The sequence below is a fragment of the Panthera pardus genome, unplaced genomic scaffold (genome assembly GCF_024362965.1).
Source record: "Panthera pardus isolate Hobbes unplaced genomic scaffold, ASM2436296v1 HiC_scaffold_11, whole genome shotgun sequence".
NCBI classification, from domain to species: Eukaryota; Metazoa; Chordata; class Mammalia; order Carnivora; family Felidae; genus Panthera; species Panthera pardus.
Window position 1 is genome coordinate 85,470,345 of NW_026526666.1, and position 19,242 is coordinate 85,489,586.

General features: G+C 50.1%; 1 protein-coding gene across 1 annotated transcript; it reads right to left on the reverse strand.

The window, feature by feature from the left end:
* Window positions 1-452: 452 nt before the first annotated feature.
* On the reverse strand, window positions 453-16,845 carry SESN2 (sestrin 2). The gene is made up of 10 exons (XM_019432500.2): window positions 16,361-16,845; window positions 10,053-10,118; window positions 8,253-8,450; window positions 7,492-7,674; window positions 7,165-7,377; window positions 6,463-6,613; window positions 5,826-5,944; window positions 5,272-5,462; window positions 1,944-2,088; window positions 453-1,373 (listed from the first exon to the last, which is right to left on the reverse strand). The coding sequence occupies exons 1-10, from the start codon at window positions 16,454-16,456 to the stop codon at window positions 1,287-1,289; spliced, it is 1,449 nt and encodes a 482-aa protein (XP_019288045.1). The 5' UTR covers window positions 16,457-16,845; the 3' UTR covers window positions 453-1,286.
* Window positions 16,846-19,242: the final 2,397 nt, after the last annotated feature.

Here is a 19,242-nt window from a genome sequence, read left to right on the forward strand (position 1 = left end):
AGGTGGCCAGGAGAGACTGACTGCCAGGGCGGGGCGTCCCTAGAGGCCTTTGAGATTCTGCAAGATTTGCAGTTCGCTGCTGGCAGGTTGGCCTGAGAAGCCCAGAGGAGACTCAGACATCACATACAGTCTCAGCCTTCAGTCTGAGACTGTAAAAACGGAGGTCAAAGATGTTTGGCAACATAGCCCTGGTCACCTGACCAGTTTGGGCAGGGCCCAAACAAGACCCTGGGGTCTCCTGACTCTCCCCCTGAGCCCATTCCTCCTAAGCCACCTAGGAAGGCTCACTTGTTGGGAAAGGTCTGTGGCACAGCCGTGGGAGATAGGAGAGTGGGGTGCTGGCCTCTGTAGGGCACGTACAGTCCCGGGCAGAACAGATTTCTCCTTGTCCTTCTCCTCAGGCATTGACTGTGGCTAGAGAAGTGAGGCCCCCAAGAACCTCACCCATAAAGAACCAAAAATACAGAGAATTTATAATACTCCCTCCTCTCCAGAAGTCAGAGGGACCCACAGACACCCCAAGCTCTCTAGAGATAATCTACTTTTTTGACGTGCTTGATCTCTCTTCTGGGGCCTCACACCATCAGGCATGGGAAAAAAAGAGTCAGAGGGTGAAGAAAGTCAAAGGTGCTAAACTAGGATCAGGGCAACTAGGGAACAGGGGGCCTTCAGGCTGCCCAACAGAACAGGCTTCTGGGGAGCCAAACACACAGACCAGCTGTGACACTGACTTTCACATTGATGGGTGAATGGCAGGTGGGAGGTAATGAAATCTGGGAGTGAGGGAGGAGGAGGAGGAGAAAGGGCACAACTGCTTGGAGTGTCAGTCCCTGCAGGTGTCCACCCCTCTCTTTCAGGGGCAGGCAGGGACTTCCCAGTCCAGGAAGGCCACAGTCCTTGTGATGCCTGCGGCCCAGCCTGCTGGCACGCGAGTCTGAGCTCGGCTCATTTCCTTCCGGTGCCCTCCGCCTCTGGGGTCAGGGGCAGGAAGAGGGGCATGGTCCCTTGCGATCTGCTAGTCCTCCTCTTCCAGCTCCTGAGGGCAGAGCTGAGATCTCTGCAGAGATCTCTGCTGAGGTCAATGCAATGATCCTGTCCGTTCTGGTATGAAAAAAGGAGGGTACGGCTCAGGGGCTACAAGTCACACACAAGCCCCACAACCTCCGGAGTAGGGGAGGGGGGGCTGGGACAGAAAAGGATCAGGGTCTGTCTCCAGAAAGAGAAGTCCTTGCAGGGAGGAGGATGCCCCCAGGGTCAGCTGCTCCGGGCCCAGATCCTGCTCGCAGTCAGGTCATGTAGCGGGTGATGGCACGGAGGGCGTAGAGAAGGGCGGCCTGCATGCGGGCCTCCAGGAGCAGCAAGTTCACGTGGACCTGGGGCACAGACAAGGGCTTGTTGGCAACTGGTGTCACTCCTCTCCATCCCCATGCCCCCCAGACTGCCACTTCCCCTGACCAGTCACCACTCACCTCATCCATCTCTCCCATAAAGACGCCCTGACCTTTCCGAAGGCTCGGAGCAGTTGGGGACAACGACTGCTGAAGAATTTCTAGCACATTTATCCTTATCCCCACTGATCTCTCTATCCCCCAAAGCTAAAAACAAGCGCCACCCCCGGGCATTCGTTTTCTCGTTTCATGCCCGCCCCCCTCCTCAGCGACCTTGAAATGTGGGCAGCATTTGCTCTCACTGTGAAGAGAACAAGCTCAGAGGGGCAAAGTGACTTGCCCAAGGTCACAATGCTGAGTGACAATGTTAGGATTTGAACCCAGGTCCTCCTGGCTGCCACTGAGGACTCCGTGAAGCACGTTCCCATTTTATAGGTAGTAAATGTGAAAATCACACACTAGAGTAGAATTTGAACCCAGGTGTCCCAACTGGCAGAAGACTCCATCTGGGATACCTCATTGGGTGCTGACTCCCCCTTCCCCCGTGGGCTGTACCTTCTCTGAGTGGCGGAAGTGCCTCCAGAAGAGGTTGTACATTCTTCGGGTGGTCTTCTCTGGGTAGCAGGCCACCGTCTTGATATAGACCTTGAGGTTCCGTTCCAGGAGCTGGTTCACCTCCCCGTAGTCATAGTCATCATATCTGGATGGAAAGACCCCAACAGCATCACCCATCCTCTGCTCCCAGAAGTTGACTCTTGTCCCCTAACCCCACCCTTCAGAAGGAGGAACAGCGTGTGGCAAGAAAAGGCAGAATGTAGGAAGCGGGTAGAAGTTTGGTTCCTCTTAGAAAAGTAGCTGATGTCCCACATCACAGGCCACTGCTAGACTGGCAGGGGACCACTCCAAAGATTGCAGAGAATTAGCCATGAGCTGCATGAACATGTGCTCATGGAATCCTCAAAACTACTATATATGCTGTCTACAGAACTATAATACGCCAGATTCATCAGCCCCATTTTACAGCTGAAATGGGAGATTCAGGCAAGTGAAGTCACTTGTCCTGGGAATGGAATTCAAACCCATCTCTGCCTGGGTCCAAGGTCACCATAGTAAAGGCCATGGAAGAAGGGGCAGGAGGCCTGTACAAATATTTTCCCTGGAGAAGGAAGAGGCAAAGCGAAAAAGAAATGGTATTCTTTTTTACAGATGGGCAAACTAAGCCTGGAGAAGCCGATCAACGTGTTCAAAGTCAAAGAGCGAGTTGGTGACCTGTCTAGAAGCCACTTTGTCACTCCCTAGTCCAGGGAGCCAGTTAGTCATCACAGACTGGTGTGGATTGGGAAGACTGGTTGAGAACCGGAGGACAGACTCAGTAGACAAAGGTATAGGAGCAAGGACCCTGTTGGAGAATGGGGGAGCCCGGATGTGGGAGCTGGACAGGAATTAGTCTGTGCCACACTCAAAGATGTCTGTCTCGGGGCGCCTGGGTGGCTCAGTCGGTTAAGCGGCCGACTTCGGCTCAAGTCATGATCTCACTGTCCGTGAGTTCGAGCCCCGCATCGGGCTCTGTGCTGACAGCTCAGAGCCTGAAGCCTGTTTCAGATTCTGTGTCTCCCTCTCTCTCTGACCCTCCCCTGTTCATGCTCTCTGTCTCAAAAATAAATAAATGTTAAAAAAAAAAAAATTAAAAAAAAAGATGTCTGTCTCTCCTCTACCTCCCCTGAACTGGAAGTCTGTCAATGACCGGCAAGAGGATGCCCAATTAAGTACAACTCAATCCACTCAATCAAATATGATTTAAACTAGCAACATGCATTTTCTACAGGGAACACGTGCCTTTTTAAAAATTTGGGGATTTTTTTTTGTTGTTGATGTGATGCTTGGAATAAACCATTAAATGAGAAAAGCAAGATCATGTGTTCACTAAAATATGCACACATTTGATTGAGTAAAATCAGTGAAGTGAGTAGGAAGAAAATCTTATGTTTGTAGAATGATATGTTTTGGTTATTTGTGGGTGGGAAGACAGAAAAGAAACACTTGACAATAATAAGAGCAGGTGGGATCGTGGATGATGTTTATTTTCTCCTTTTTGTTATCTCTATTTTCTAAATTTACTCTAAATCCAGTTGTTTCTCCTTACAAACATCAAACGCATATTTGAAAAAATATAATAACCATTATAATTCCAATTACACAAAAGCGACTATATTAGAAAGCAGAAAAACAATGGAGAAAGAATGTCACAGGATGTGAATGTGGGTTGTGGAGTAGTTGAATTTGGGGAAATTGGTTTTTTTCCCTTAATTCTTTGAATTTCCCACAATGTTATCAGAGTGAGATTAAAAAAAAAAAATTGGGGGCACCTGGGTGGCTCAGTCAGTTAAGCGTCAGACTTCAGCTCAAGTCATGATCTTGTGATTTGTGGGTTTGAGCCCCCATGGGGCTCTTTCTTGTCTGCCTCTTTCTCTGCCCCTCCCCTGCTCACTCTCTCAAAAATAAATACACATTAAAAAAAAATTGATCTGGGGGCGCCTGGGTGGCTTGGTCGGTTGAGCGTCTGACTTCGGCTCAGGTCATGATCTCACGGTCCGTGAGTTCGAGCCCCGCATCAGGCTCTGTGCTGACAGCTCAGAGCCTGGAGCCTGTTTCAGATTCTGTGTCTCCCTCTCTCTCTGCTCCTCCCCTGTTCATGCTCTGTCTCTCTCTGTCTGAAAAATGAATAAACGTTAAAAAAAAAAAAAAAAAAATTGATCTGTGTATATCCTTGACAGGTAATTTCATACCTACGGCTCACCCGCAAGGACTTAGGTGTAAGGCTAGTCAGTGCACGTGGTATTTGCAATAGTGAAAAACTGCAACCTATCTACACATCCAACAACAGGGAAATGATTGAATTATGCTACATCCATAACAAAATACCATGCAGTGGTGAAAAAGCATAAATAAGAGACCCATTCATACTGACAAGGAAGGCAGTTAACAACAAATTACTGAGTGAAAAAATATCAAGCATGTTTCTATCAATTAAAAAAAAAAATCTACTTTTAATCAGAGGGGCGCCTGAGTGGCTCAGTCAGTTAGGCATCTGACTCTGGATTTCGGCTCAGGTCATGATCTCACGGTTCGTGAGTCTGAGCCCCACATTGGGCTCTACACTGACAGCGCAGAGCCTACTTGGAATTCTCTCCCTCTCCCTCTCTCTGCCCCTCCGGTGCTCTCTCTCTCTTTCTCTCTCCCCCAAAATAAATAAACTTAAATTTTTTTTCTTAATCAGAAAATACTTAGGTAACAAGATGAAATGTAATTAATTAATCACATACTATGCAGAGACAACCATTATTAATTAACATTTTAGTGTATAACCTTCCACACACTTCCCATGCATGCACATATTTTTAGTAAAAAAAAAAAAAAAAAAAAAAGAGGGGGCACAAAAAGATTCTGGTTGGTAACCAGCTTTCTCTTTTCTCAATACATTTTGAATAATTTCCCATAGCAATATAAAGAGACCATTATAATTTGTAATACCTGCATACTTTTTCACTGGGTGGATATAACGTTATTTAGAGTCCCATACTGATGGGCATTTATGTTGTCCTTGTTTATTGCTAAGAGAAGAACTCCTACTTGGAATGGAAATACACACACTGTCTCTATATCTCCATAGTTATCTCTAGGGGGTGGGATTAAAGAGTTTTGTTTATAAGGTTCAAACAGTGAGCATACTATCTTTTATAATCAGCAATGAAATAAATTTGCTTCGAAAAAATAGTACAGGCAGGAAGAAGGGAAAAGAAACGAAGAGAAAAGGAAACAGCTGTGAGCTCAGATTGAGGATTTGTGGTGCACATAGGCCTGGATGAGGGAATATATTGCTCACCTGATACCAAAGACACAGTGGATGTAATTCCAGATGGCCCTCCGGAGCATGGAGGTGTCTACTCCACTGTGCATGGCAATGGTGTTGTAGGTGAGGCTATAAGCTGCCTGGAACTTCTCATCCAACAGCTGCCCACCCTCAGGGTAGAGCCGTTGGATCAGTGAATAGCCATGGTCTTCCCAGGTATAATCCTGAGAAACACGGGAAGGGGTCAGTGAGTAGAATCTTTGGGGCCCAAGGCTGGCCATAGGGGCCCCATTCGCTGGAGCACAACTTCACTCTCTATAATGTCTCCTTCCCACCCCACAAATCTAACCTGCTGCTTGGTCTGGGCCTAAGAAGCCAAGGAAGATGCACCTTGGTGATGACCTTCTCCCTAGGATCGGGATCCCCTGAGCTTAGGGCGCAGACATGTCCTGTCATGATCTAGGGTCTCCCATTTCCCTCATCAAATCTTGAAGGAGCAGGTGCCCGACTCTCTAAGCACTCACACCATCTACCCCTTGCTTATTTGTAAATCCAGAGCAATGCCAAGAATAGTTTGGAGAGCCTACCTGGGCACGGAAGGTGGGGGGTGCCTGAGCCCCTCGCCGGGTAAAGTCCTCATATCCAAAAGTGGGGTCCTCCACAAAGCACAGCATGTCTGGGTGTGGAGAGGGCTCCAGGATGTCAGCTAAGTACGTCAGAAAGAGGTCAAAGTGAGGCCCAGGCACGGAGTACAGGGGCATCTACTGATTCATCAGTAGGTGGCCGGTGAATGCAGAGTGGAGGGTCAGAGAAAGCCCCTCGCTACGGCAGGAGGTGAGTCAGGCCCAGGGACCTGGGGGATAAGGCCCCCAGTAAGAATACTAGCGATCCTAACAACAGTAGTTATTTGTGGAGCCACTCACTCTGTGCTAAGAGCTTTGCTTCTGTTGTCCCATTTACCCTACAAACCAATCCTTCGCATGGGAGGAGACTGAGGCCCCGAGACAGGAAGTGACTTCTCAGTGGTCACACTGCCGGAAGGGCTGACAGGTCACGATTCAAACCCAGGTCCGACCCTAAAGTCCACTCTCAGAACCTCTTAGAAGGAGTGGTTGAGATGTGGCCTCCAAACACAAGAGGTGCTATGCAGAGTTGCCTACTCCCCAGGAGAGACGGTGTCAGAAGGGGGCAGCCCCTGGGACCTGGAGGCCTATGGTCCTCTACCTGAGGGAGCCACCAGAAGGCTCTCTGACTTCTCCAGCTCAAAGCGGCTCTCCATCTCCTCCTGGGATGCTCCCTCATCCCGTAACAGGCTCTCCTGCAGCTGCCTCATGCGCTCCATCAACGCTTCCACGTCTCGGGCAGCCTCGAAGCCCTGGAGGAGGGACCCAGTGGTGACCATTCACTCCCCGGCCCCAGGAAACTCCACACCCCTTTCCCACAAGCCAGGCCTTCCTGAGTGATGGCGAAGGCCTCCTGCGGCGGCCGCGGTGCTGGGCAGCTCGCGTGCTCTGTGCTTCCCAAAGTGAAGTTTAAGAAGCTACAGGACAGACATGTCTTCTCTGAGCATCAACTGCCCTCACAGGAAAGGGATGGTTAAAGTATCTGTAATTTTATATTAAAACACACAAGGCCCCCTTCTAAATAAGAAGCAAGCTTTGTATTTGTAAAGTGCTAACACCCGGGAGGCTTTAAGTCTGTGAGGCTGCATGCTGAGAGACCCCACACGGCTGTTTCATTTAATCCTCACAACTGCCATGAAGTAGAGATCTTTAGCCCCATGTCACAGATGAGAAAATGGGAGTTTCAAAGTCAACTAAATTTTCTGAGGCCTCTCGGTGTGAGATAGGGAAGCGGTGGCTTCCATCCAAGGACCGGAGGCCATGCCAGCTTCCTCTCCCAGCAAGACCCAGCCGCACGACTTACCCCAGAGTTGTTCATCGGGTCCCTGCTGGGGGGGCTGCTCTGCTCACTGGGAGGTGAAGGTGCCTGGGGGGCAGGGCTGCCCTCTGGGTCCCCCTCAGGGAGGATGCCGCAGCCAAACACAAAGGAGGCCAGCGAGTGGCAGTGGGTGAGCAGGACCAGGGCCTGGATGAGCTCCGCCAGAGACCAGCTGTGCTCGCCCGTCTTCAGCAAGGCCTGGAGAGGAAAGGAGGCCAGACTTGCTCAGTGCCTGACCCCGGGCTGACTGCCTGACATGTCCCGGCCCAGCCCCCGTGCTCCCTCCGGGACCTGCCTCTCTGCCCACCGCACCTGGATGTGCTCCTTGGTGATGAGCCACGGCCGGTGCGCCAGCAACTTGTTGATCTCGCTGAGCTTGCGCAGCTTCTCGGGGGCATGATGGAGACCGAGCAGCCACTCAGGGTCACCACCAGTCTGCAGAAACTCAGCCATGTGGGACCCCACCAGGTAGGAACACTGGTGGCGGGCGGCAGCCTATGGAGGGGGTGGACAGAACCTTGCTTGTGGATGGAGACGTCACAGGCCTCACTGTTGCCTGAGAGGCGGGAAACTTAGGTTCTAACCACAGTTCCACTAGTTTGCTGTCCTACCTTAGGCAGGTCACCTGACTCCTTTGTGCCTCAGTTTGCTAGTTCGTAAAGCAGGCACTAAAAATGCCTCTCTTTGGGGCACCTGGGTGGCTTAGTTGGTTGAGCATCCAACTTTGGCTCAGGTCACGATCTCACGGCTTGTGGGCTCGAGCCCCGCACTGTTGGTGCGGAACCTACTTAGGATTCTCGCTCTCTCCTCTGTCTCTCAGACCCTGCCCCACTCGTGCTTTCTCTCTCTTTCAAAATAAATGAATAAAAAAAAATTTAAAAAATAAATAAAAATGCCTGTCTTTAAAATCCAAAATTTTGTGGATAATCAGATAAAACTAGGGCTTTCCTCTGCTCAGGGCTGCCTCTCTCCTGTCCCATGAAATGAGTTCAGGAAGCACCCAGCAAAGAAATCGAAAGACCAAGTCCCCCCACGTGGCCACCCGTACAAGAGCTGGGCTCAGACAGGCTCACCATGATGGCAATGTAGTGGCGCCACGAGCTGGCCAGGGGCCCATCTGTGTGCAGCAGGAGGTAGTGTAGACGCCAAAAGCTGCTAAGGTAGTCAGGGTGCAGGCCCATCACCACCGCCAGGTTGTCCACTCGCCCCAAGGACATCAATGCCTCCAGCCTCAGATGTTGCTCTAGGCTCTCTGCTCCCTCCCGAAGGACCTGCCAAGCAAAGGTGACCAAAGGGTGGGTTCCCCTCCTGCCCTCCACACCGAAGAGACCCAACACATTCACTGCGTTGGGACTGAGAAAACTAAAAATGACCACCATGTCCAAAAAAAGGAACACAGGGGAGGAAGAGATAATTCACTAAGTGATTTCCTTTCTCAAGGTTACAGACCTAGTAAATGATAGAACGTGGACTGAAATCCAGATTAGCAACAAAACCTATTTCTTTTCTCATCATAAAAAAGGACTGGTTATTGGGGCACCTGGCTGGCTCAGTCGGGGGGAGAGTGCAACTCTTGGGGTTGGGGTTCAAGCCCCACGTGGAGTGTAGAGATTACTGACGTAAATAAAACTTAAAAAAATGAAAGAGGATCGGTTATTTACAGATGAAAAAATAAAATACAAGAACAATACTTGAGTTTAAAATTCTGGGCTAGACATAAATAATCAGCAGGTGGCTGTTTGCTTTCCATTTACAAAGGGTGGAGAGGGAAGGGGGGGTGGTTAGATATTTGCCAACTTAGGAAAGCAAAGAGGACGACAAAAGAAAACATTTGTTTTGTTCACTGAAGACCAAAGAAATAGGAGGAAACTTATTTTTACATTTTGCTGCGCAAGTGTTTTGAGGATAACCCCACTGCCACCAGCAGCCCCACACCAGAATGTCAGCTACAAGATGGCAAGGATTTTTGTCTGTCTCGGCCTCTGCTGTACCCTCAGCACCTACAACAGTGCCTGACATTTAGTCATTCAATAGATATCTGTTAAATAAATGAACGAATGAGGAGGACCTGGGTGGTTCAGTCAGTTAAGTGTCCAACTCTTGGTTTCGGCTCAGGTCATAATCTCAGGGTTTGTGAACTTGAGACCCATGTCCGGCCCTGGATGGAGCCTGCTTGGATCCTCTCTCTGCTCCCCACCTGCTCGCGCACATGCTCTCTTTCTCAATATAAATAAATCAGCTTTTAAAAATAAAAAAAATTAATGAGCGATCTGACTCCGTGGATTAAAGAAGTCTCTGTTGTAGGAAGTGAAAAAAATAAGGAACGTGACAATAACCTTGCCCCACACCAAAGGATGTAAAGTATGACCTTGGTTCTATATGGAAAAAAAAAAAAAAAGCCCAGAAAACAGTGATAAATGGTTAAGTAACAGTGATTATCTCTTTGGGAGATGGGATTACGGGAGACCAAAGCTTTCTGAAACATAAAAAGGCTTTCTATAAGGAACAAAATAATACTTTTGAAGTTGAAAAAAAAGTAATATATGTATAGTCAAGGAAGAGCAGTTAGCATAGACAGTTCTAGCTTCTTAAGGCAAAAAGGCCTTTTTCTGGGAATCAAAAGTTTATTACCTAGCAGTGTCATTATCACTTTATCTCTTTGAGCCTGTTTCTTCCTAGCAACATGGGGTTGTGATATGCATGCTCCATAGAGTTCTTTGTGGGTTAAATGAGTCAGGAACCTGAAAGGGTAGTTTCAAAGCTGCTATTTCAAGAGCCGGGCAAAGATACCCCCCTACCCCCCACCCCCCCACACAAGGTCCCATGTCCGTTCTTCCCAGGGATCAAGAATTCCTAACCCCTTCCAAACTTACCTCCTCCACTGGGATGAAGGCGCTGGGCCCTCGGGGACCTCGCCGAGTCCGACTTCCCCTCTGCTCCTAGAAGGAAATACATCATGGCTGTTGGAGGTAAAAGAGAGGACTAGGAGCATAGTTCACTCTCCATCTTTTTCTTCCTACCCAAGAAGCCACACTGAGCTTTTCAAACCACCCTTTTGGTGCACCCTACACAGAGGACTCAGGTGGGAGATGCACACCTGTTGGCAGGTGGAGAAAGGGTAAGCAAAAAAGAGGGCTCGCCCCACAGGGTGACTTCTTCAGGAACTGGGCAGGGACCCAGGAGCCCCAGTATTGGGTGGGAGGTGCATGGGGAATGGAGATATATAGCCACCATGGTGCACATCTCTAGGAGGCCACCTTTTTAGCAGCCTTGGAGATTCCATACAAGAAACCCCCTCATTTGCATCCCGAAGCCGGATTACCAAGTACCTTAGATTCCCTATGATGCAGACTCAGTTATTCTCAAATGCTCCCTTCTCATCCTTCCCACCATCACCACTTCATAGACTACAACCAGCCCTTGTCTGGATCACCACCTACAGCCTCACCGATGGTCTCCCTGCCTCTGTGGCCCTGCCCTCTCCTACCCATCCTCTACCAAATTAACAAAGGGAACGAATAAAGAAAACATCTTCCCTGAACTATACCTCTGGAACTAGGAGCACATTTAACGAGTCCACGACATGGTGGTTTCCAGGAGGGTGAACCTTCCGCAGCCAAAGGAAATTTTCTCAAGTGCAAATCTCATCAGTTGGCTTAAAACCCTGATTCCAGCTCCCATTAGCCTTCCAGATAAATTAGTGGTTTAGGTCCCCTGCTCCCCCACTGGTCACTCCTTTTGCACAACTAAGAGTCTTCCAGGTCTGGGAACCTTCTGATGACCCTTATCTGTGACCCCACCATTCCTAGTGCTTTTGGTTCTGAAACCATTGTCTTCTAATTGTCTGATTCAGGTCTCCCTGATACCAGATCACATTCTGCGGAAGGCAGGGCCAGGTCATTCATACTAATCTGTGAAGGAAGAAAACAGAGAAAGCAGAGAGGCATGGAGGGAATCCAGGCAGGACATAGAAAGCTGACGGTAGCAGCTATTCTGACCTGATGTACTGGAGACTCTTTAGAAACCACAGGAGTCATATACTCACTAAATCTGCTCCTAGTCTGAGAGGTGGGGTTCAGGGAGGATGTTTTATTTACTCATTTGTTTTGATAACTGGGAGGGAGGCTCTTCTCGGTACCGGCCTTGGAAACAGTTTGCCCAAACCGGAGTCATGCCCTCACTGGACAGAGAGGGTGTCCCCCTAACTCTCCCTCCTCATTGGAAACCGGACTTAATACCAATCCCCAGGTGTCCAGGGACTAAAGATTATAATTGAAACTTCCTCCTCAGATGGCCAAAAGCCTCTTGAGGGAAGCAGAACTCTGAAAGCCCACACAGAAAGAACGGTGGGATCTGGAAGTCCCAGGTCTGAGCACCAGTTCTGTTACTAACTTGCTTTGTGACTCTGAGAAGGTGACTTAAGACTCTCTGGGCCTTAATCTTGGACAAAAAAGGTAGTTGGGCTAATGTTTCGGGGCCCTTTCAGCCCACACTTCTGGGAGATACCAGGCGAGGCTGGTCCAAGTCCAGTACAGAAAATTACCACAATCTCCAAGTACTCACTTTTAATCTCCCTCCTCCCTCACCAAAGGAAAAAAGCCTAACAGCTAGGTCTAGGAGATAAGGACTGCTGACTCCACAATCTGGGCCTCCCCCTCAGGGGACCAGAGGGCAGATAGAAAACCATAGGTGGGGGGACCTGGAGGGCTTCCCCCCGCCTCCCCTGGGGAGGAACAGCCTTAGGAACGGTTTCTCTCTCTAAAATCTGCACCCCAGGAGCTGTCAAGGGAAGGAACTGATACCTTTAGGTGATAGGTCTGGACCCACCAATATTTTCATTCCTAATTATGATGATGGTGACACCATGATGATAATTATAGAGTACAGTTAAACGATAGGGGCTCTTGACCAAACTGCCTGGGATCATATGACAACTCCACCACCTATTATCTATCTGCTAGCAGTGTGAGCCTCAGTTTCCTCACCAAATAATGGAAATAATAGTACCCACTTTCACTGGGTAGTCATGAGGATTTAATGAGATAATACCTCTACAGCCCTTACCCCTTACCTCAGTAAGTACCTCTATGGCACTAAACACTTAATAAAAGTCAGCTACCGTTAATCTCATTGTAATTTCAAGCAAGGGCTTCTCAACCCAAGCAGTATAAAATCCCGTTTAAAAAGATGCCAATGTCAAGGTCCCACCTCCGATTCTAATTTAATTGGGTGGGGCCCAGCATAAGTTACAGCTGGGGTGGAAGGCCATTGGTTCACACCATTTATTGATCATTTTCTCAAGTATAAGGCACTGTGCTAAATGCTTTCCAGGTGGAATCAGAGTTAATCTGTTCACTCGACAAATATTTCTGATGACTACAATGCAGGCAACAAGAGAACAGGGGTGAAAAGACAGTCTCAGCCTTCACAGAATTCATGATCTAAAGGAGAATGACAAACAGTGAACAGGCTTTCAAATCGCAGATTATACAAAGTAAATGAAAAAGATCAATGAGGGAGTGTATGATGGGGCGGGAGTATGCAATATATTAGTTTAAGGAGACAGGGAGAGCTACTGAAGAGGGAACCTTTGAGTTGCTATCTAAATATCAAATATCTAAATGAGTTGATGAGAAGGCAGCAGGGCCCATAAAGATCTAGGGGATCAGCATTCCAGCCAAAGGGAACAGACAATACAAAGTCCTGAAGGCAAGACCAAGTGGATTCCAGTCCAGAGCTCCAATACCCTGAAAGTTTCTCTGACCTTGACACCCAGAACTTCAGGGGAAGCAGACAGGGCAGGGTCCTCCTGCCAAGAGATGATGCCTCCAAATCAGCCCTCCCGTATTTCCTGGGGTAGGAAGTCCATAAGGATGGAAGGTAACAACACTGATTACCATCAGCTAAGCATTTTACATGCATTTAGGGTAGGATCTACTACTACTCTGAGGGTTCGCATTTTACAGACACGGAATAAGGCTCAGAGAGGTCAAGTCAGGGTTTGCACCCGGGGTTCACCAGAAGCTTCTCCCTGCCCACATTCCGAGGGATCCACTTTTCCCAGCCACAGCACCTGTCATACTGTGTTGTTTCTTACTTTGAGGGCACACACTAGATCCGGCTCCCTGTTACCCCAGTGACACTGAAGTCCCTCTGGGTGGCCCCTGAACAGGCAGGCAAATTGTGAAGAGGATCACCCTGCCCAGCTCAATGCCTGGCTCCTAATTTAAGCACTCACTAAATGTTAATTTTTATATTAGCTCAGGCATTTGCACCCAGGTACTATATAATCTTCATCAGTTTTGGGGGTGGAGGTCTCTATGTTGCCCACAAAGAAAGATCAAGGTTCCAAAGGTTAAGCACCGGCTGACGAGTGGCCAGCCTAGGATGTGTGCTCAGTTCACTTTGGCTTCTAAGGGTTCTGTCCATCACCCACATCAGCCTCTTGGAGTAGGCCTTATTCTTGGAATAAGACCAGCCTTATTCTCGGTCTTCTATCCAGAGCCTGCAACCCCCAGGACTCAGCTACAGATACCTATGAAGTCACTCTACCAGCTGGGAAGGGAAGAGATTCGCCCCCAACAACACCCCATGGGCAGCTGCCTGCAGAACTCGGATCCTTGTCTGGGTTTACACATGGGAGGGAGACCAAGAGCTCAAGCAGCTTCTTCCCTCCAGCCTTGGAAGGAGGCTGGTGTGAGTGGCGCCATGGGCTGGGCACTAGGCTAAGTGCTTTATACATCTGATCTGGCTGATTTCTCACAACTACCCTGAGGGAAATAGGTCTTATTATTCCTTCTTCAGAGACAGCTCATTGAGGCTCTTTCTGAGTCCTGTTCCAGACAGGCTCAGATCTGGCTTCAAAGCATGCACAGCTCCCAAGTGTCAGCTGAGCCAACAAGGGGCAAAGAGTTACAAGCGCTTCTCAGGTGCTAGGAACAGTGCTAGGGATGTGACTTACAGAGTGTCTCTAGTCCAGCAAAGTTGACGCAAAATGCCCGATTACAGGACTGTTATGTTATGGATAGCATTAAAGCTCCAACAACAGAGAAGCAGGCCTGAAGGAGGGCATGCAGAAGGGACTTATGGGGGGTGGGGGGAGGGAAAGCTTCCCAGAGGAAGTGATGTTTGAGGAAGTGATTCTAGAGCCCAAGAGGGCTCTGAAAACACACTACCAGTCCTAGAGTGAAGTCCTAGAGTCTGTAGACCTTGACCCCTTTAGGTTAAGGGCATGTGGTGAAAAGATGAGAGTTGAGGGGACTGTACATGTGGGTCTTCCCTTGGGCCCAGGGCACCAGGCTCTGTAAGTCCAGCTGCCCTGCTGTCTTCTAAGGATTCTGCTTAAAGTAGACATCTTCCCAAGGTCTTCTTTTCTTGAGAGAGAGAAAAAAAGTGTGTGGAAAGGGTTCAGATATCAACATCTTTCTCCTGCTGCTGACAGTGGCTTCCATCTAAAGGCCACTCCCTCAGAGCCTGCCCAGACCACCCGAGGCACTCTCTTCTCCCCAGGCCACTTCCCAGGCACTCAGAGAGGGATGGGCCGGCTCTCACCTCAGGCAGGAGGGACAGGTTCAGGCACCCCATTGTGACACACTCTGGGGAAAGGGAAATGACCACATTCTAACAATACCAAGCATATCTGACTCAGTTCCAGGCACTGTGCTTCAGCCTTTGCTTGTATTCTGTCATTTCTCCCAACAGTCCTCAGTGATACTATCAAATTTCCATGGGAAGAAGTTGCAGATCAGAGTTGTGATCACTTGGCTATGGTCACACAGCCAGCAATGGGAACGCTGGGACTGGAACCCAGCACCCCTCTAGTGGCTAGATGCTCTCAATAATAACAAGAAATCCAGCTCCCACCCTCCAAGAAAGAAATGGACAGAGGGTAAAGTAACTTGGCCAAAGCCACTCAGCAGAGCAGTGACAGGCATGCGTTTCATTCCTCCACATTGGGGCTCCTAAACTCTGGTGGGGAAGGATAAACAAGCCCACTGAAAACCCAGGACGCAAACCATCCACTGCTGGAGGTGGGACCCCTAGAAACCATGCTGCTCAGAGAAGGGCAACGATTTCTCCAGGGTCACACAGGACTGGCACTTGTCAAGACTCCCAGCCCCAGCAATACACTTGCACCACACTCCAGGCCTGGAAATAAAAACAAGCAAAACTATGTAGTGGCAAGCACACTAGGGAATCCTAGAGGCGCCCAGGCCAAAGAATGAGCTACTTGGTGGCGGTGAGTGAAGGGAAGTCTCTCCGTAGCCCTTCCTGGGCCTCAATTTCCTCATGCTGGAAAATGGGGCTACAGTGTAGCTCATATTTTGCTAGTTTAGTCCTGAGGACTCGGAGAAAAGGCAAAACCTGGAGACCAGAATCTAGTAGGGGTTTAAGAAATGATAAGATGTCCATTGTCGTCGGGGGTGGTGGTGATGGGTGTGGGGAGGGAGCAGGACGTGTGTCAGGTTAGGCCCAGGCTATTTCTAGCTTCGCCGCAAAGAGTCCCGGCCAAGCAAACTTCTGGGACCCGAGACCAGTCAGCAGGGAGCAGGCTAATCGCCGCCCGCCTTCGGGAGCCGCGTCCAGGATTTCTCCCCTTCTCCCCCAGCTTTGGCCGCCGCCGCCGCGTACCCGGCAGCTGGCCAAGGCCCTGGAGCGCCCGCTCTCCCCCGCTTCCTATCGGGGGTGCAGGTGTGGGCGGGGGACGAGGTCGACCTCCGTTGGCAAGTCCCAGGTGCCCCAATCCCCGCACTGGGAGACTGGCACTGGGACGTATCCTAGAAAGAGTCCTCCGCCCGCCAGCACCAGCCCAGAGGAAGGGAATCTGCGGAAGGGGGCGGGGAGGAGGAGTGGTCGGTCGAGCCGCGGCTGCCGGGATTTGCCTGGACTTGAAGATTCTCCGGTCGAGAGCCCAAACCCGAGATAACCTCGAGAAGGCTCCCCTCTCATTGGCCAGGAGTCCTAGGGAGCCAGGGAAGGTTCCACAACCCGGGGGGAGGGAGCGGAGGGGGCCGAGAGTGCCAGTTGATGCAACCCCATTCCTAGGTTACGCGCCTCCACTCCCCCTCCCCGAGCCGGGGCGGGGGGAGGGGGGCAAGCACAGACTCAGCCCGGGACAGCCCGAAGCCCGGCCGCGGCTCGGGGCTCAAGGGAAGAGTGGCGTCGCTCGAGCGCTGCTTACCTCTCCGGCCCCGGGGCCGCCGCCGCCGCCGCCGCCCGGGGAGAATGGCAGGTAGCCCTTCAGCTGCGCGCCGCACTCGGAGTCTGCAACGATCATGCTGTGTGCCAGGATCCGGCCACGGCTCGCCGGCGACCGGTGCACCCGAGGGGGTTTTGTACAGACGCACGCAGGAAGCCGGGACTGGGGGCCGCTGGGGAGGTTCTAGAGCCCCGGGATGTCTCTCGGGGTTCCAGAATGCTCCGAAAGCCCAGAATCAGGGAACAGCCGCTGCTCCGCTGGACTCTCGCCTCGGCCGGCTTCAGGAGCGGTGAATGGCCTCAAGAACCTGGGATTGGCAGCGGCCCAGGGGTTTTTACGGCCCGGAGTACCTCGGAAGTCCGCAGTGGCCACGGCTGCTCGCCAGCCCAGCGCTCCTCAGCATCCCCGCCGCGGAACTGCCAACGCTCGCCGGGCTCTGACACCAGCAGCGCCGCTCAGCCGGCTGCGGTCCTCGGGGGAGGGCGGGGACACAAAAGCCCCGCGCCGCAGCCAATCAGATGCCTGTTTCCCGGGGAGGCGGGGACGACACCTCCCCTTGGATCCTACTGCTCGGCCAATCGGCACCGGGAAGCGCCGGGGAAGTCTGGGAGCTGTAGTCAACCCGGGATGAATGCTGCAAACTTTCGCAAAAGGGTTTAATCAGATCGTTGGCAATTTCAGACGAGAGTGACTGCCAAGAGAGTCATTAGAGCTGTGTGATGAAACGGGACTTCACCGGGCTGGGCCGGAGAGTCGGGTGTGAAGTCCCTCCCAAGTATGTTCCTTAGTTTTTCAGTTCCTGCAGGGACTGGTTACGGTTAGGAGAGGTGGTGCTAATTACAGAGACAAACCCCAAATCTTTGGAGATTAGAACAGAGCCCTGTCCCCCTGGCCTCCGGGAGAGCTCCACCGTAAAATGTACCAGGCACGGGAATGCATCGTATTTGTGGGGTCCCTGGAAAAGCCTTCATTCATTGAAAAGTCCTTGGTAACCTCATGTCTAACCTCAGTCCCTATTGCTGCAGTTTCCTCTCTTCTGCTTCCTCGGGGCCTCCAGTCCTGTCTTCCATTCCGGCCACTCCCTTTCTAGAAACTTTGAGGTAAGGTGTTCTACTGGGTCTCTTCTCACATCTCTCTCTCTGGCCACTCCTTCTCTGACTCCTCTTTTTCCTTCCACCCCCTGGAACGTGGGTGTTCCCCGGTTTCTGTTTTTATCCCTCCTCTCTCCAGACGCACTCTTTCTGATCTCATCCATTTCCTGGACTGCAATGCTCCATTTGGGAATAAGTTGCTTCTACCAGCACTTCAGCACCTCAAAGGTGAATTCACCTCCTGTTCCTTCCCACAGCCTCTTCCTTGACAGTTTTTCTTTAGAACTCCATTTTTTGTTTCCATCTTGAAGTCATTGTTTACTCTGGAGAGAGAATCCTGGCAGGAGCAGGAGCGAGGGTGGACTAGATGACCTCCAAGGTCCCCTGTGAGACCTTATGAGAGTAGGCTTACCACTCCAAGGATGACTCTCTAATTTGGTCTCCTGCCTCCAGCCTCTTGGAAGAAGGAAATGAATTTCACCCTCTGCTGAGCAACCAAGGAGGCACTTGGACCGGGGGCTCTATTATAACACTTACCCCACTCTACCTTGTATTGTAATTTTCTGTGTACATGTCTTTTTATTAATGTTTATTTATTTATTTTTGAGACAGAGAAAGAGGAGAGGGACAGGCAGAGATAGAGGAAGAGAGAGAATCCCAAGCAGGCTCCACGCTGTCAGCGAAGAGCCCCATGAGGGACTCCAACTCACAAACCCTGAGATCATGACCTGAGCTGAAATCTAGAGATGGAGGTTTAAGGACTGAGCCACCCAGGCCCCACTACATGCATGTCTTATCTGACCTTTTTGATTATAAGCTCTTTGAGGGCAGGGCCCATGTCTTGAAATCTTTGTCTCTGCCTTGTGCCACCTGTCCTGCTAATAATATGCCCTTGGTGACTGAATCTTTCTTTGAACTGAATTCCCCTGTAAATTCCCATATGTCAGATTCAGTTTCATTTTTATTTTTTTAATGTTTGTTTATTTATTTTGAGAGAGAGAGATAGAGAGAGGCAGAGAGAGAGAGGGAGAGAAAGAATCCCAAGCAGGCTTCACGCTCAGTTTGCAGAGCCCAATGCAGGGTTCGATCTCCCAAACCATGAGATCATGACCTGCCCCAAATCAAGAGTCCTGCACTCAACCAACTGAGCCACCCAGGTGCCCCTCAGCTTTCATGTTTAAAATCTACTCTGTAGTTAGTGTCAGTGTTTAGATCAAAAAATGTTACTGGTATGTCATCAACTAAGAATAAAGGTCAAACCTCTAGACTGACGGTATCTGCCAAGATCTGCCTCATTCTACCTTTCCAGTCTTATCACCTACCACATCCATGTTTCTTGTTTGGCCTTCAAACCTTTCTTCCAGTGGTTCTGTCTGCAAATCTCTGCCCACTGAAATCCTACCCAACATGCAATGCTTTCATGCGTGTTTGTGGCCTGAATGAAGCCTTCAAAAATGCCACTTCCTACAGAAAGTGTTGCTTTTTCAGCTCAGCTGAAAATAATCTCTTCCACTCCTCCACTCCTCAACACATTGTTTCTACCTCTTTATACCACTGATCTTTAAATGTGATGCAGCCTTGTTATCATCTCTGCTTATCTTACCCATTCCTTTCAGCTAACAATGGAATATGTGATTGATCACTTCTGCAAAGTGAAGAAACTTGAGCTCAGAAGGTAAAATTTCATGTCAAGGTCATACAGTATCTTCTTTTGACTGCACCAGGCTGTCGAAGAGCTCCTTTGAGGCAGTGTCTAATTGCCTTTGTATCCCC

Bases quoted from the DNA above. Each gene is read 5' to 3' on its own strand.
- SESN2 (XM_019432500.2), bottom strand. From the start codon at position 16,456: ATGATCGTTGCAGACTCCGAGTGCGGCGCGCAGCTGAAGGGCTACCTG. The intron at 8,451-10,052 runs GTAAGTTTGGAA...TTTGCTTGGCAG, and splicing joins CCTTCATCCCAGTGGAGGAG to GTCCTTCGGGAGGGAGCAGA. The intron at 5,463-5,825 runs GTAGGCTCTCCA...CGTGTTTCTCAG, and splicing joins CCCCCACCTTCCGTGCCCAG to GATTATACCTGGGAAGACCA.